The sequence below is a fragment of the Coptis chinensis genome, chromosome 2 (assembly GCF_015680905.1).
Source record: "Coptis chinensis isolate HL-2020 chromosome 2, ASM1568090v1, whole genome shotgun sequence".
Classification (NCBI taxonomy): domain Eukaryota; kingdom Viridiplantae; phylum Streptophyta; class Magnoliopsida; order Ranunculales; family Ranunculaceae; genus Coptis; species Coptis chinensis.
The window spans coordinates 93,159,825-93,178,451 of NC_141457.1; the positions used below are offsets into that span (position 1 = coordinate 93,159,825).

At 37.1% G+C, this 18,627-nt stretch overlaps 2 protein-coding genes across 3 annotated transcripts; both read left to right on the forward strand.

The window, feature by feature from the left end:
• Nucleotides 1-7,018, forward strand: TRANS11 (translocase 11). Of its 2 annotated transcripts, none has more exons than XM_086590714.1 (8): nt 1-183; nt 265-339; nt 429-670; nt 3,873-4,323; nt 4,415-4,479; nt 5,527-5,720; nt 5,832-6,040; nt 6,791-7,018. In XM_086590714.1, exons 1-8 carry the CDS (start codon nt 94-96, stop codon nt 6,971-6,973), a joined length of 1,509 nt encoding a protein of 502 aa, XP_086446840.1. In that variant the 5' UTR covers nt 1-93; the 3' UTR covers nt 6,974-7,018. The 2 variants fall into 2 exon arrangements, with proteins under 2 accessions (XP_086446840.1, XP_086446841.1); XM_086590715.1 differs by having other exon boundaries at nt 6-183; nt 265-331; nt 427-670.
• Nucleotides 7,019-8,355: 1,337 nt separating this feature from the next.
• On the forward strand, nt 8,356-10,751 carry LOC147519048 (cytochrome P450 710A1-like). Its single transcript, XM_086590713.1, has one exon. It carries the CDS (start codon nt 8,954-8,956, stop codon nt 10,478-10,480), a length of 1,527 nt encoding a protein of 508 aa, XP_086446839.1. The 5' UTR covers nt 8,356-8,953; the 3' UTR covers nt 10,481-10,751.
• Nucleotides 10,752-18,627: the final 7,876 nt, after the last annotated feature.

Here is an 18,627-nt window from a genome sequence, read left to right on the forward strand (position 1 = left end):
TAATTGGACGGAGTCTTCCAACTTACAAATTTCACTAACTTTTGACCCACAATTACAAAACATTTGACTCATTTCTCTGAATCGATATCGAACATGTGTTCATTACACCTTCTTCACCAATCTACTAGTTTCGGGTTTCTAAAAACAACAAGTAAAAATCCATTGCCTTATTACAATCTCAAGGTAAAACAGTAATAACCATTTTTTTTTTTACTCATTCCCATTTAATTTGTCATATATGAGTCTTGGTTTGTTATTGTGTAGTTTTCTGGATTGCATTTTAGAAGGCGTAAACGTTATAATTTTGTCCCAATCAAGGCTACTATGGGTGAGGGTGAGGTAATAATTTAGCTTAGCATTGTACTGTATGGAAACGAGTACACAACTAGGCCAGGCCCTGTAACTGATTATGGGATATTGTTATATAGGATTCAGATGGATTTTCTGGGTTTTCGTCATTTGATGATTACGCGGATAGTGAGGGGATTAGTGGGGGAAATTTTTACATAATGTCGTCAAGTGGTGAAGAGAGTGATGCAGATGTTGTTTTGAATCCTATTGGAGATGTTGATTTGCCTAGTACCAATGAACGTTTTGAATCGTCTGACGGGGCTCTAGCTGTGACGGCTCATCGCTTTGGAATGCTTCGAAGAAGGGGCAAGACTAATAGGTAAGGGGTTTACTTATTTTTGGACGTTGAGTCCCACTTCTCTTTTATGTAAATTGTTTAGTTTGTTATTTTGTTCTTGAAATTGCTTTTTATGTGGTTCTATAGGAATGCACAAGGTTTACTCTGAGAAATTATTAGTACACAATTTTTGGTCTATCCAACATGGCTATGATGTTTGATACGTATTAATCTCAATAACCACTTATATGCGGATATGTCTGTTCCATGTAAATATATAAATGGATACGGATAAGTTAGAATGCGATGAAAATTTTAGTTTCGTAAGTGTTGGTCATTTTTTCGTTAGTACTGAATGTTATTGGAGGCTACCTATCAACAGAAATGTTATCACAGATTTGTGATATTAACATAACCCATATCAATCAAGTTACCTGGGTTGAATGTATCATAAACATGGCTCAGTCCTTAATATATGTGAGTCGTAAACTAGATCTTAAAAGTATAAATCAAATCCAAGTAACTAATCACTTTGAGGTAATATCTTATAAGGAAAATGAAAGTTGCATTGATATACCTACAGATAGAGCCTCAATCATGCACAGTGAGTTGAAAAACCACGTGAGAGATGCAAAATTTGAGAGATGAATTGTGAGAGGGACTTCATTGTGGTGGGGAGGAGTTGAGCCTAACAGAAAGAGGCAGTAGGGGGTTTTTTGTTTGCTCCACCACTGTTGGGGGTGGAAGATGGTTAGGGAACCTGCTCTGTCAAAGTTCACTAGGTCTGTTGAGCTATGGGGTGCCGATCTACCACACTGACAGCTCAGGTAAGCTAATCGGTACTATTCAAAAGAATGGAAAGGGGGACTTCCTTCATTTGCTGGTATGCAGTAGGCATAGATAAAAAAAAAGGGCATTTGCTGATTTTGGGTTGAAATTTCTGAAAAAGCTTGATTCTTTTGCCCAAGATCAGTGCATAGCGAGACAAACTCCAAGCACAGACGTTTCTCATCAGTTGAACCAAGGGGTAAGGAGCTCATCTCCTTTGAACAACCAATATCGGTCGTTGACGGGTGCTTGGGGTCACAGTAATCCTAAAGTGGTGGTGAACTCAGAAGGTGCTGTCTTGAATTCATCATGGTGGGTGACAACGGTGCTATGTTAGTCCAAATTGGGGCTGGGTGCAACGTAATCTTGAAACTGTGTTTGGTATTGTGGATGTTAGAGTTATGGAATCCGGAGGAGCTCTACTTTTTCTCCGGTCTAAGAGAGAGGTGGAGAGATTGATGAAGATGCCGACTCTTCGATTTGGAGAAGGGGAAGTTATCTTTAAGCGCTGGAATCCAGAATTGGGCAGTATCTCTAACTCCATTTTTAAAACCAGAGAAGTCTCATTGGCTCTTTCGGGCATTCCTTTACATCTCAGAACCAAAGAAATAGTTCTTTCCCTCATAAAAGATTTTGGTATCTTGGTAGAGCTTGATGAGTATTCTCTGAACTCTTGTGGTAAGAAAACATGGGTTAAAGTCCAAGTTACTGACTTGGGTGCCATTCCAAGAATCATTAGCTTGGAAGAAAGGGGATATGCATTTCCTGTGTGGGTGGAGATTGATATCGAGATTGATGCTTTGGAGGAAGAAGAAATCTTAGAGTGGCCGGCGTGCGTAGCTGAAGACATAGCAAATCAAGGTAGCAACTCTTCTCCTGTGGCTCAGTTTCATTCCGAGAGTTGTCCCCAAAATTTTGTAGCAAGCTTTGCTGACGTCACAGCTGAGTTGAGTAGACCACCTGGTTTTAGAGACGTTGTGGACGAAATTCAAAATTCAAATTTTGAATCTTCTAATCAGGTTAATCAGGAACCTGCCAATAATGGGGTCGAGGTTTATAACACAGTTTGTGAGGGGTCAGTGTCACATGCTCCTGTTCCAGAAGTGGTGCGTACTCCAACTTTGGAGGCCTAGAACACAAATTTAGGTGTCTTTCAGGATAGGGCCGTTAGTTCGGGTATGAACATCGAAATCCAAAAGAAAAGAAAAAAAATCTATGATAGACATCGGAAAAAAGACTTGGCAGGTATATGGGGGGGCACTTTTTGGCCCAATAGGCTCAGCAGACAATTTAGTGCTTTTAGAGTCCGTAATGGTAAGGTGAGGTATAGCTCAAAAGATAACTAGAGCAAGACCAAGAAGGCTACATTAGACCCGGACCTTCATCCCTTTCGTTATATCAACCGCATTCACCACGACTCCAAGAAGCGAGTGCTTTTGGGAGTGCCTCTATTGACAATACTGTATCAGAAGATTGCGATCGGAGTTTGCACGACGAAAGTCTTAATGAAGGGAATGTTGGTGATATTGCGAAAAGAGTGTACAAGTGCCAAAACACTGACGACTCTCGCGATTGGATCAAATACATGGTCATGCCATTGGCAACTAACTTGTGAATAACATTTGGATCAGGAAGAATGGGCCTTGAAAAGCTTTTCGGGGAAATACATGGGAATAACACTAAGAGCTGTGGGAATGAACAAACTATGGGGCTTCAGTCTATCCTAGAGAGGGAACATGAAGATGATCATGTTGACTAACTAGGTGCACCTTTAGCAATAACATTGTTGCTAGTGATAGGGTGGAATCTTGGGGCCTACAAGTCGTCGTTTGGGACGTAATTTCTCTTTTAGAAGAGCTTTACGGTAATGGGTATTGCTAAGAGGTCTTAGGAGGTATCTAGTCCGCTTGTGCACTGGTTGCACCTTGTAAGTTGTAAGTGAGCTTCTCTCACACTTGTACCACATTGTGCAACCAATTGAATAAAATTTTACTTATCAAAAACCTACAGATAGAGCTTATAGTGTAAACATTTGCGTCTTATTCCTATACAACAATTAGTTTCTTCTATTATAAGAAAACAAAATTGACAATAGCATCTCATTTATTTTTGTTATTGTTTGTTTGGCAGAAATTTACTATATTGGTTGACTGAAAGTAAGGGGGGAAAAGAAAATATATATCTAGCTAAATTAGGCTAGGACCAACAGGGAGTTATTTTTCTTGGGGGGTGGGGAGTTTATATTTTTCTGTATACATTAACATTTGGTTGGCTGGTTAATGCAAACAATGAAAAGAGAAGGTTAAAAATAGTGATTCTAACACAAGCAAATGTTAGTTCTCGGTAGAACAGATTTTACAGTTTGGCTTGTTATTTATTGTTGAAAACTTGAATCTTTTATTTACTCTAATTGCAGGATTCAAACTGGAAATATAATTAATGCAGGATTGATAGCCTTCTTGATAGTCCTTCTTTTACTTGTGGACTGGTATTCATGGAGGATCGTCAGACTACCCTTGGCACCATTTTACTTGAGCCGGCCTTTTCTAGTATCTGCAGTGTTAGCATCATTGGCGGGGTATTTATGCATCCCCATACTTAATAATTTGAGGATTCATCAAACTATAAGGAAAGAAGGTCCACGTATTCATTCTTTGAAGAAGGGAACTCCAACAATGGGTGGATTGTTTTTCATTCCAATTGGTGTTACTGTAGCAGGTGTTGTTGCTGGCTTCTCTTCTGTAGTTATTCTAGGAGCGGCAGCAGCAACTCTAGCATTTGCTGCAATCGGGGTGCTTGACGATTTTTATAGTCTTATCAACAATCATAATCATGGGATACCTGCATGGATAAAGATTTTTTTAGAGGTATTTCTTAATTTGCTGATATGCCTTCTTCTGTCTTTCAAGCGATAACTCCACATGTTTTAGACTGACATTAAATGGTGGTAATTAACAGGTAGCTGTTGGGTCATGGTTTTCATTTTGGTTGAACTCGGCAAATATATCTTCACCCTACAGCATGTATAGCTTCTTGTAACTAGTCTGACCAACATTGTTTGATGGTAACACCATTTTGTTCTTTTGACAATATTCAGAAAAATGTCATATTTGTAATTCATAATGCGTAGTAGTTTGGTGGTAGTCATTATACACACCCATTCAAACACATGGGCACACACACTCAGTGCATGCATGCAGAGGAATTTAAGCATAGTGGAATGTGATATTGTGATGCCTGATAAAAACTAAGTAGAAAAAATAGAATACGAAGTGTACCAAAAAGAAGATGTATTAATATTTTTAATAACAGCATGAGATCAGATGAAGTATGGTTGTATCTCAAAATAAACGACTGAATAGAGATAGAGCAGCGAAATAGAGATCTTGAAATACGAAAGGATGACTGAAAGTGAGTAGGTTGAGAAAAGGGGAAACCTATTGATACAAAGGAGAAAGGCAGCAAAAAGATTAAAAAGAAGAAGAGGAAGAAACAGACCACATCGACCGACCATACTCTTCTTATATAAATGGAACTACATATGGTATAATAATTGTTGGACAGATTTCAAGTACTGGAGTTATTGTAAGTGCTTAGTCTATTGGTAAAAAAACTCATTGTTATTCTTCTCTGTATTCCATATAGATATATATTTGAATCACTCTTTGCTTTTTGAATTAGTTCGAAGGTTTTGCTGTTAACCTAATATTTTGCTTTGGTTTCATTGATTAAAAGGAGAAAGTGATACTGATCTCATAAAAATAGTTAAACCCAGTCTAGTTAACAGGCGTAAATACCTAAATATATGTTTTCTTTCTATATACTAGTAAAATTCCTGGATTCGTACTCTATCCTGGATCAAACATAGATCTGGTATAGTGGTTCACTGGTTCCTAGGCGCTCAATGCTAAATTTGTAAGTCCTTAACCATAATTACTGGGAAAAAAGAAAAAAACCCTGTTGCATACTTCTACACATCATAAGAACATTTCAACTTAATGCACACTTTTAAATTTTAACTTGATTGGTCCTGTTCTAAGTTTTATCCACTTTTTTCCTGTGCATTGTAGGAAAATGCTGGTACCTCTCCCTGCGCCATTGGGCCTTATATATCTTGGAAAACTTTACATATATTTGACATCATTTTGTTTCGTTTCCATGGGAAATGGGATTAACTTAACAGATGGGCTTGATGGGCTTGCTGGTGGGACAGCTGCATTGGCTTTTATAGGGATGTCCATCGCCGTTCTTCCTATATCTTCTGGTTAGTATGTTATCTTTCATAATTCTGTTTACTGATCTATGATGAGGTTGAAAGAAATTTAAAGATGTTTACGTGGGTTTCTCTTGAATATTTGCTCTTTGTATATAACAGACCTTTCTATATTTGGTGTCTCCATGGCGGGTGCCTGTATTGGTTTTCTTCTGCACAACCGCTATAAGGCTTCTGTATTCATGGGTGATACAGGATCTTTGGCCCTAGGCGGAGCACTTGCTGCAATGGCTGCTTGTACAGGAATGTTCTTTCCATTATTTATCGCATCTGGAGTTTTTGTCATCGAAGCATTATCTGTTATAGTGCAGGTTTGTGATCCTTAACTACTTCCATTTCTTTTTATTAAGTATTTGCGTTGGGTATATTTGATTATGGTAAAAAAATATCAGAAAAGGTAAAAATTAAATAAAGTCAATATGCTTCCGCAGCTTAAAAGTTATATATACTGTGAATCTGTGAGGCACTACACTGAATTGAGTGAATTCGGATAGGACGCAAAGTGTATGGTTGGCAAGGATTGATAAGATGTTGTTTATAGAAAATAAAAATACATAGTTCACAACGAGAAGAATAATGTATGAACTATTTTTTTTTTTTGATTGGCAAGCTTGTATTTAAACGGGATCAGTAACTCATTGATGCAGTGGGGTTCGAACCCCAAACCTCTGGTATCATCACCCAAAGGTTTTACCAACTTTGCTAGTTGGTACCTGTACAAGCACATATAGTGAAATCTGACCCGAACTTTGGTTCAGATTGTGCTCTGCCCTGTGAATAAGAATAATTCATTCTAAAATTGATATCTACCTTATATATAAGCATATCACGTTAATTCGGTATATGCCTCCCTGAATAACACAAAAAGTATATAATTTTCTTATAAGATTTTGCTTTAGACTCGTATTTTATGTGGCACCTTAGGTCTCTTGCGTAAACTTGGTTTGTTCTCGATCGTGACAAACCTTCTAAATGCTATTACGATTAAATAGTTTTCGGACCCTGTAATTTCTGTACATGTTTTTCCTTGCATCTGAGAAATGGTTAATCATATGGGTCAGGTACTTTACTTCAAGACAACCAAATGCTTCTATGGAGTGGGTCGCCGCTTGTTCCGTATGGCGCCCTTGCATCACCATTTTGAATTATGTGGGTTCAAAGAACCCCACATTGTTGCTTGCACATATGTTGTATCATGCATTTTGGCTATATATGCAGGCTATGTAGGTCTTATTTCGGCATAAATGCAAGAAACCTTTAATAGCAATATATCCTAGCATTTTTCTCGATTTCCCTTTCTTTGCATTTATTATGCCATGATATTGGTTGTTACTGTTTTCCCAGTTAATATGGAACAGTCTCTATCCCCATAGACAGTCTCTATCCCCATAGAAGCATTTTTGTTCTTATGTTGCCATTGCGTTTTCCTAGTTGGTCCTGTGTTTTCCCAGTTAATATGGAACAGTCTCGATCCCCATAGAAGCATTTTTGTTCTTATGTTGCCATTGCGTTTTCCTAGTTGGTCCTGTGTTTTCCCAGTTAATATGGAACAGTCTCTATCCCCATGGAAGCATTTTTGTTCTTATGTTGCCATTGCGTTTTCCTAGTTTGGTTGTACATTAAATGATTCTGTTATAAAGATCATGAAGTATGTGAAGTTTTATTTCCTACTGGTTGTGGAGTCTGATGGTGTCAGAAGTTTAATCGTACTACTGTGGCGGTGTCAAGCTTGTCCTGATACAAGGTAGGCCGTTTAGCAACCAAAATGCAATGCAACAAATACGAACGGAGCGTGCTGAGCTAACTAGCTAAGAGTCTGGGATCAATTAAGGATGGTTCTCTACAGAGCCAGAAGCTCAAATCTTAAGAACAACTTAATTTCCGTCCTTCCCCTTGTTCAACACCTCAGTTTTTGTCCAAAGAAGCTAAGGAAAAAGAAACACAAAATGTTTTTGACTTTTGATGTTTGAATTGGTGAACGTATAACTAGAGTCGGTTGACAGAATATGTTTAACTTATTTAGATAATATTAAAAGTTGATTCTCGTTGACATCAGTAGATATTGATGACTGCTTTGTATTTTTTTCAAATTTGATTAGTGATGAACATCATGCTCTTAAAAGAATAATTATAAAAAATAAATCAGAGTATCTGAGGGAAACCAATGCTTTACTTTTTGTACTTTCTGGTACTTTTTGCAAAGCCAAAAATGTAAATTATCCCGTCAGTTTTTTGAGTTCTCCGCCTCTCCGACCAAATTTGTATATTTTAAGTCTGTGTACATACATATGTGCCAAAGGCAGGCCAAGTGCTGATGCTTGATAGGCGTGGACAGTGTCTATGTCTCGATGGTGCCAATATAGTTTGTTTTATTTTTAACTATACTGAAGTTGTATTCTAATTCTGCTTAGCAAAACTAGTTTGTGCCGGGAATCACCATTTCTGAGAGAGCCAATATATATTATTATTTTTCTAAGTGGCGATTCAAACGCATAAACCAATTCTTGTCTGAGAAATAAAATTGAAGATATTGTTGAGAAGGACGCATGACATGACCGTAGCTCGTACTGTTCTTTTGAAGGTAGAAAACTATGAAATCAGTGTGTTGTCCAGTGAAGTGTTAGTGAACTAGCAAATTTATTTGAAAATTGATAGCAGAGCGTTCTATAATATTGTTGTACACATAAAGTTTGCTTCTGAACTTGGATTTATTTTTATTGTTTTGCTGGATAGAAGTAGGAACTTTGCCCCTAATGTATACAAAAGGTTTGAAAAAAAACTGTGTTCTCCATGATAACTTGTGCATAAGCAGACAAGCTGATGACACTCCTCTATCTCATTCTTCTTCTCTACTCAATTAATTGAACAATAACAAATTCTTCTTCTATTCTCAATAATATTTATGGTCCAAGATTAAAAGCAAAAATGTAATTGGCCAATAATATAATTTGCCAAACTGGATATAGGTCCCCATCTTCTCCTCAGTGTCCTCCCCTTGAAATTTGCTCCCCACCTCCTTCTCCACCACTCTGCTTTGCAAACAAAACCTCCCCATTCAACACAAGAGAGAGAAACTCTGACACAACTCTCTTTCCACATATAGCTGCTTTCAACTTCTGCATTCTACCACCAAGAAAATAGAAGTCAACTCTTTGACCATAACCTTCTCATTTCTGTATTAAACTTATTTCCCCTCTTACTTCTCGTGTATAGTTTCTTCTTGCATGTTGATGGTGATCATGATGATGGATTCTAGTACTAGCACCGTATGGAACAAGATAGCATCAGCAACCCCATATCTTCTTACTCTCATAGTTTTCCTTGTGTTCTTAGAACAAATCACTTACTTGAAGAAAAAACGCTCACTTCCAGGTCCATTTCTAGTAGTACCTTTCTTAGGCAACGTTATCTCTCTTATTAAGAACCCCACCTCCTTTTGGCAAGAACAAGCAATTTCAGCTAAATCTTCAAACCTTGGTGTTTCAGCCAACTACATCATTGGTCGTTTCATTGTTTTCATTCAAAACACAGAACTCTCTCACAAAGTATTTGCAAATGTACGTCCAGATGCTTTCCACCTTATTGGACACCCTTTTGGTAAAAAACTCTTCGGTGAACATAATCTTATCTACATGACTGGTCAAGAACATAAAGATCTTCGACGTCGAATTGCTCCTAACTTCACTCCTAAAGCTCTCTCAACTTACATAGCTTTGCAGCAAAACATAATTTTACAGCATCTTAAGCAATGGGAAGGTATGTGTACAAGAAATGGAGCTGTTCCTATTGAGCTTCGTTTTCTTGCTCGCGATATGAATCTTGATACTTCTCAAACGGTCTTCGTTGGGCCGTATTTGAGTTCTAAAGCTCGCAAAGATTTTAATAGAGATTACAATTTGTTCAATGTTGGTTTGATGAATTTGCCTATTGATCTTCCTGGGTTTGGTTTTCGAAAGGCAAGGTTGGCAGTTAACAGGTTGATTGAAGTTTTAGCTGTTTGTGCTAGAGATAGTAAGTTTCAACTCAAATCAGGGAAGGAACCGGATTGTTTGATTGATTTTTGGATGCAAGATACACTGAAAGAGTTGGAACATTCAAGTACTCATTCTAGTGATATTGAGCTGGGTTGTTATTTATTTGATTTCCTTTTCGCAGCACAAGATGCTTCGACGTCGTCCTTGTTATGGGCTATAACATTGCTAGATCAACACCCAGACGTTCTCGGCAAGGTTCGAGCAGAAGTAGGACGTATTTGGTGTCCTGAAACCGACTCGCTCATAACGGCAGAACAGTTGAGGGAAATGAAGTACACTGAAGCTGTAGCTAGAGAGGTTATTAGATACCGTACCCCAGCAACTCTAGTGCCTCACATTGCTGGAGAAGATTTTCCCCTGACGGAATCTTATACAGTTCCAAAAGGAACCATTGTGTTTCCATCCGTGTTTGAGTCCTCATTTCAGGGATTTAGTGACCCTGAACGATTCGACCCAGACCGGTTTTCGGAAGATCGACAAGAAGATAGGATTTACAAGAGGAATTATTTGGCATTTGGGGCTGGGGCACATCAATGTGTTGGACAACGCTATGCTATTAATCATCTAGTGCTTTTCATCGCGATGTTCACATCTTTGATTGATTTCCAGAGGCATAGATCTAGTGGTTGTGATGATATCATCTATGTCCCTACCATTTGTCCTAAAGATAATTGTCTTGTTTATCTATCTAGGAGATGTGCACATTATCCTTATTAGGATTAATGCAGGATCATTTCAAAAGACCATAGTGTCCATGGTTATATGGTGGTTTGTGGGTCATTCACAGTAATGTGAACAATTGTGTTTCTTTAGCATGTATAGATTCTTTGTATGTGTTTGCTTTGATGTCCTTGGCGGGAAACAGGGTGGAATGTGAATAGATCAAAATGACTGTTTATTTGTCTTGTATTTATTAGGTCTTCTGAAATAATATTTGTTTGCTAACGTCTTAGTCAAACAAATTAATTGAAAAATATCGATTCTGCAAGTTGGTAGTGATCTTTCCAGCAAAGAAAAATGAAAGTTGGCAGTGATCTGTAGACTGTAGTTGTCTCTTTCCGTTTGAATGTTTGCTACTTTGCTTCATCTGTAGACCTGCGTCTAGGAAATGCCATATTACGATATTAAGTAATATAGATTGATCTAATGGTCTTCTTGGGTCAGAGTTTAATGTCACGTGTGGTAAACTATACATTTTTGGTCTTTTACTCTTTATTGCCGTTGATTATGTAAGAAAAAAACCTTTATTGGTGTAACAGACAGAATATAATGAAAGGTTCTTTTCAGTGATCCGTTAGAATCTTAAATTAAGTTATGGCTGCAGTTGCAACATTTTTTTCGCACTATGCAACAGTTTGCAGTAAAACAAGCAGTAACGTGGTACTGTTCAGTTTTTTTTTTTTAATAGCTATGTAATAACTAATTATAATCGCTATGAATCCTATGATCCCGAAGAAAAAAACTTAATCTAAGTGATAAAGACTGTATGTGATGGTTATCTACGAATTAAAAGTGGTATGAAGTGAGCATCAGTACTTCAGTGGTTCAGTTCAACACAGAAGGCAAAATTTGCTTGCACTATAGAAACATTTCCAACTAAATGATGTAGTTAGTGCAATCCGAAGATTAGATATATACTCTAATGTCCTGTGTCCACATCGGTGGGAACAATTGTCCCTAACTCCATATTGTTAAGGGTTTAGGAACAGTAAGTGTAAATGGGTGAAAGCTTTTGGAAAAGAGTCTGCATCTTCATTATTGGCGTACTTTTATTTTACAACCTAAGAGGCTAGGAAAAGTGCGTTAGCTCTTTATCAAAAAAAAAAGCAGTGCATTAGTTGGTCCGTGTTCTTTTTACTGTGTTTGCATTGGACAAGGAGAAGGTATGAATTTCAGACCAATTGCTGCTGCTTGAATATTTGAGAATGTCGACCAGTCAATTCGTTGTGCGGGTACTTTTTAACTTTTGTAAGTGAACCCTTCCTCTCACATGTAACGAAAAGTGAAAGAATATCGTTTTTTATGGATACAGAGTCTGTAAGAACGATCAGCCTGATCTCTGAAATTTTCAAGTACGCTTTTTTTACTGTTCTGGAGCTGTTTCACTTTTGTAAAGATGGTTCAATTGTATATATATCTGTGCAAGAAAGGGTTCAGCCGATACAGTCTCACTCACAGAGCCACAGAGGCACTTCTCACTTTCTCAGCAATGTTGCTTGTGGTCCCAGTTAAACTTGCTGCAATTGTCTGTCTCCTCCCGCTCGTCCAACCGACCTACTCCAACTTTCGAGCCTAGTTGGTAAAGCTGTCAATGGGCCGGACCTGAACATGATACACCTAGGTCCTGGCCCGGTTTAGATCCTATTTGATAGTTCGAGTCCAAATCCAACCTAGGTCTTATTGGGTAAGTTTGGATTCGGGCCAGACCTAAATCCGTTAGCAATACATGGAAATTGTTTTTTTTTTCTAAAACTCAATTAAATTTGTAAGTGGCAAGAGTCGAACCTACATCTCTTGTGTGGCAAATATATTGACCAATAAGAGCATTCCCAATGCAGGTGGTTTTGGGGGGTTTGTGAAAATAGTCACCACTTTTGGTTCAAAATCGTTGTCCAGTGCAGAGGTGAATATGTGGTGACTATTTTCCCAAGTCAAAACCAAGGTGAAATTTGAGACCGAGATAGTGGCTGACTTGTGAACTTCGGACGGGATGTTGGATTCCGTTTGGATCACAAAACTCATCAAACGGAATCCAACATCCCGTCTCGTTATATTTTATTTTTCAGACGGAATTTAACATCCCGTTCATAGTCCTGAACGGCTAGTTCACCAATGGTGAGAAAGTCAGAACGGTAAAAAATGGTCAAAAATAAAAACTTTTGTATATATACAACATTTGTTCCATTACAACGTAACTCACACTCACTTCCAACAATCATATTTCTTCTTCTTCAAAATTAGTTCTTCAAAAAAAAAAAATAATAAAAAAAATAAAAAATGGCATCTCAAACAACTCAAGCAAATGGTAGCACTCAAGCAAAAACAAATACTCATTTTAGCATGTCCGAAGATCAAGCTTTATGTCTTGTTTGGATAAAAATTAGTGAAGACTCTATTGTTGGTGCTTTCCAAAATGCAAAAGGATTTTGGAATCATATAACAAACGAGTTCAATCAAATATGTGGGTCAGACAGGTCTTCCGATTCAATTAGCGGTAGATAAAAATATATTTCAAAGATGATGAACAAGTTTGTTGCAATTGTAAATGCGGTGGAGGCTCGACATGCAAGTAGTACAACAATACAAAGCCGGGTAATTACAACTTTGTCAATTTGTCAATTATTGATTATCTTAGTCTTAGTCTAATTATTTCCGTCTTAGTCTAATTATCTTAGTGTAATTATTATTTCCATTTTAGTCTTAGTATAATTATTTTAGTCTTAATCTAATTATTATCTTAGTCTAATTATTATTTTAGTTTAATTATTTTAGTTTTAGTGATTATTTTAGTCTAATTACCACCATTTTATTTTTTAGTTGTCCGAGGCAAGGATGATGTACCAACAACAAGAAAAATCGTCTTTTTCACTTGATCATTGTTATGTGATACTCAAGGATAATCCAAAGTGGAGTAGTGTTTTTGAGACAAGGTCAAGCCACCCCACAAAGGGAAAAAGTCGCAAAAGTGATGGTGAAGATTCAACTTCTAATTCACCAAGTATTGGTGGAGTTGAATTGGAGCGTCCTCTTGGATCGAAGAAAGCCAAGTCCAAGAGGAACCAAGAAAAATCAGTTGGTATGTTGGAGGGTTACTTTACACATTTAGAGGATACATTTGTAAAGGATGCAAATGAAACACAAAAATGCTTAGAACTTAAGGAAATGGAACTTGCATATGGTCAAAGAACTGTGATGGCAAGAGAAAAAAAAATTGGATTCAAATGGAAAAAAATCAAGTTCAATTGGAAAAAAATTGGCTTCAAAAGATACAATATGAAGCTAAGATTTTAGCGACCGATACAAGTGTCCTCCATCCCGATACAGCTTTTATAATCGAGCAACAGCAAGTTGAAATACGTGCTGAATGGGCAAGGGCTAGAGGTGGTTCTAGCTCTAACTAAGCTTATGTAATATATAGTATTTTATTTTAATTAATGCACTATGTATGTTATTTCCAATATAATTATTTTCATAGAAATACAATTACAATAAAATTAAAATACATTGTAATATAGTTCATTAAAACACAACTCATTAAACACATAAGAACTTATTGGAATTACATATGAAATACATTAGGAAATACATAGGAAATACTTTGGAACTTCATAGTTCACATTAGAAAATACATAGGAAATACACTTTCATTTCCATTTTAATTTTCCCCTCCTTCTCCCTCCTCTGGATCCGACCAATTTGGATCATAAATTGGTACCGGATCTACTATTTTTTCAATACCAGTCCAATTAAAAACATGCTCAACTAAGTCCTTTTGAAGATTAGTATGTGTAATTTCATTTCTGATTTTATTTGTTGCTTCAATCATCTGATAGACAAAATGAAAACCATCATCTTCCTGAAAGAGCGCATGTATTGTTTCCTCTGACCTTTCCAATTCCACACTCCACTTTCACGTTCCTTCTCAATAATCATATTATGCATTATAATGCATGCCTTCATTATGTCTCCAAGAACAACAACACTATGACAACGCGCAGAAGCTTTAACAATATGTCATCGTGCCTGCAAAACTCCAAACGTCCTTTCAATATCCTTTCTTGCAGCTTCTTGACGTTGAGTAAAGATATTTTCATGCTTATTTCTTGGATAACGAATGACTTGAACAAATGTGCCCCATTTTGGGTAAATACCATCAGCAAGATAATATCTCATATCATATTCATTATCATTCACATTAAATGCAACAGCAGGAGCCTCACCTTGCTCTAATGATTAAAAACATGAGAACGATAAAGCACGTTAATGTCATTATGCGAACATGGTAAGCCGAAGAAGCAATGCTAGATCCAACAATGTTTGTCTGTAACGGCTTCAAGTATCAAAGTTGGTTCCTTCTTGTACCCTACATATGTTCCAGCCCATCCAGTTGGACAATTCTTCCACACCCAGTGCATACAGTCGATTGATCCAAGCATTCCTAGAAAACCCCTTGCCACATTTTTAGCTAATATCCTAGTAGTGTCTGCCTCAATTGGTCGTCTCAAGTACTCTTCCTCAAACGCTGTGATTATTGCCTTGCACCAACGCTTCATAGATATATTTGCTGTGGAATATCCAATTTGTAAATACTGATCTATTGAATCAAATGAACAACCAGTTGCTAATTGCTCAGCTGCAGCTAATCCCTTATGCAACCCATAAATTGCAACCCGACCCAATCCATCCACCTTGTCTTTGAAGTAGTCATCGAATCCAGTAACAGTTTTCAACATATACGTAAAAAGCTCTCTTGTCATCCTGTACCTTCGCATAAACTTATGAGGAGGCCACCTAAAAGGTGTTGTAAAGTAATCCCTTAGTATCTTTTGCTTAGTGAAATCACCACCATCTCTAAACATATATTCTCTGCCCATCATAAATCCACCGCGTTTGTCTGTATCCACATTTTCAATTTCAATAGCTGCTTGAGTCATTAATGCCCCAGCAGTGGATAATAACTGCAACCTCCTCCTCCTCCTTCACCTCGTCATATCATTAAGCTCATTTCTTACTTTTTCCATGTAGTCATCTTCATCGGAAGTACCAAAAGACGACCCGATAAAACTAGAAGATGAACTATTACTACTAGATCCTCTCCATAAACGTTGGTTGAATGCAATTCTATCTTCTCTAGACATTTTTTCAATTTTTAGCTTGGTTGTGGGGAAGAAGATGGATGTTTGTTTGTTTGATCTAAAAGAAAGAAGAGTAAAACAAAATATGAAAGATAATGTCACATGTGATAAGGTCACATGTGATAGTTAGATTTTGGTCCACTCTCCAATTAACAACACATTTTTTCAGATTTTTGTTCACTCTCCAAGTGACAACACAATCTATCCAAATGTACCTTCAATAATTCCAATCTATGGGCCACCATCAATAATTCTTATGTATTGAATGAAGAAAAGGCGCAGTGGTATGGACCTATTCCTGTCAGAACCTGTCAGAACCAAACCTGAAAAAATGAGTGATATTCTTGAAAAATTTCCTGTCAAAACCAAGACATAGGAAATGAGTGAAATGCAATTTATATTTCCTGAAATAATTTCTGTCAGAACCAAGCCTGAAAAATGAGTGAAATGCAACTTAAAATTCCTTACTGAAAATATTATACAGTATATTTTGGAAACATACTAACTTATAATTCTTGAATTTTTTTTGTCATAACCCCATTTGTTTTATTGACATATTCATATCCAAAACCTGCTAATATAATTTGGAAATAATAAATAAGACAAACAACAATCCTGAACAACACCCAAGTCTAACACAGAAACTCGGTAAAAAAACTAACTTATAATTCTTGATTTTTTTTGCCATAACCTCCTTTGTTTAATGACATATTCATATCCAAAACTCATCAAAGAAAAACCTGCTAATAAAGAAGTCGTTACAAACAATAATCCCAAACGCCATATTACAAGTAATGGTGCATAGTTATTACAAACTAGAAAAAAATATCTACTGAGACCTCCTCCCCCTACGAGAAGGCTCGGTCGAAGAGCTCTCCCCCCTGCGTCATTGTCGCCTCTTTGGTTGAGCTTGAGCTTGAGGTGTGGCACTTTCAGCATTCTCCAACTCTTGCACACGTCTCTGAAGCTACAAAGTTTGATTTCGCTCTTGTTGTAAGTACTCAAAACTTTGATGAGAGGACTCCAGGAACGACACACACATGACATAACTAATAGAGCTTTAGTTAAGGAGCTTCGACCTTACTTCATCCTGTTTAACAAAACAAATACATGTTACATGTTATAGTGAATAATAATAACAAATCATGAATAAATTTAAATCATACTAACCACGGCTAACTACTCAAACTGTTCTGACAAATCTGTGACCAATGCGGCATTTGCTGGTGGAATAGGTATGCTCATCTCTTACCCCTGAGAAGTAATCATGCTCCAGTGCCAAATGTTAGACTCATCAAATATATGTGGAGTTCTTTGCGGCATCTCAATATCATGAAACACCCTGGGCTGTGATTGTGGCAGCTCCACTCCTTCTGGAAAATGAATGTCATGCATCAATGCTTCAGAAGTAACCCCTTCAAAATTGGTGCCCCGGTATAACGCACCTAGCAAAAGACCTCAACCCCCTATTCCAAAACAAGTCATAGTCTCCCGTAAAAATGAAAGCACACTGATGCGTCTGGCCAATCATTTGGGTTTGCTCTATAGTGTGAAAGAGTTGCAGGAAGAATATCAGAGGTTGTCATATCTATGGGTGGTGGGTAAGGTACAACAATCTCTCCAGATACTTGACGCCGACATCTGTCCCCAAGGTACCATGCAGCTACTGACCCTACAAGTATCATTCGCCGCTGAGAAAGAAACTTTGTTCTATGACACATATAGGATAGTCTACGGTACTTAGTGTTCTCTGAAACATCTGGAATATCCGCATAAGGAGTCTGAAATGTGAAGGACTCGGCCCAGGGTTGCCACTCAATTCGGGTAGCTCCTAAAAGCTCAATATATTGACGAGTGTTATGAATATTATGCGATAGATCCCCATACCCCCTTTGCCTACGATGAATCCCCCATGCTTGAATACGTGGAATCAGGTCATAAGTCTCATTCTCTTCCAACCTCTTCAACACATGATGCATCACACGAAAATATTCGTACCACCAATACTAAATCAATAGATAAAATACAATATCTCTATATATATATATATATATATATATAAACATCTCAACATTAATAATTAGATAAATAGATGAAATAAAACAATAACTTAATAAATAAGACTTACCGGTATAATCCAAACAAAGCCGCTAGGGGTGTTCACGGTTCGGTTCGGTCCGATTCCTATTGAAAATTCTAACCGAACTGAAGTCATCGGTTCTCAAAAACAAAACCGAAACCAAACTGATATATCTCATAAACCGATTTTGAACCAGACCGAAAAATCGGTTCGGATTGGTTAAGTTTTTCGGTTTTCACCATATCAAACAAAACAATAAGAACAAGAACAGATCTGGAAATTTGATTTTTGTTACCAATTAATCCAATTATTACAAAGTAAGCAGTGATCAACTCCAATCAAATATTATACTCAGTATGAAAAATCAAATTAAGATGAAAAAAGAATATAAGCAATTGGCTTGATTGTATAAAGAGCACAAAGAAGATTCCACTAATAATCTAGATCCAAAACACCATATAATTTTTTTCATGATGAATTAATTGATGATGAATCTTAGAAGAATATCAAAAACGAAAAAGAGAGAAGCTAGGGTGAGAAAAAGAGACTTTGATTTGAAATAAAAATAGTGAAAATACAAGTGGGTGTTGCCTTGAAGCCATTGAGAGAGGGAAGGAGAGAAATGCATGCTGCAGCTAGTTGAAGAGAGTTTTAGAGAGCACAAGCGACTTAGGGTTTGCTAGATCAAAGCGAAATAAGCTCATTCTAAATCAATGGCCAGAAACTCATTCTTAGATCTAAGGGTTCAACTAATAATTAATTCTTGAAAATATGTTTCTATTTATTACTGGACACCTATTCGGCTCGGTTCGGATAACCGAAGGTAGAAACAGTAAACCAAACCGATTGACATCGGTTTAACATTTTAGAACTCAAAAACCGAACCGGGTATGCTAAAAACCAAAAAAACTGGCCGGTTCGGATCGGTT

Bases quoted from the DNA above. Each gene is read 5' to 3' on its own strand.
- TRANS11 (XM_086590714.1), top strand. From the start codon at position 94: ATGTGTTCATTACACCTTCTTCACCAATCTACTAGTTTCGGGTTTCTA. The intron at 184-264 runs GTAAAACAGTAA...GTTATTGTGTAG, and splicing joins TGCCTTATTACAATCTCAAG to TTTTCTGGATTGCATTTTAG. The intron at 4,480-5,526 runs GTATAGCTTCTT...TGTGCATTGTAG, and splicing joins ATATCTTCACCCTACAGCAT to GAAAATGCTGGTACCTCTCC.
- LOC147519048 (XM_086590713.1), top strand. From the start codon at position 8,954: ATGTTGATGGTGATCATGATGATGGATTCTAGTACTAGCACCGTATGG.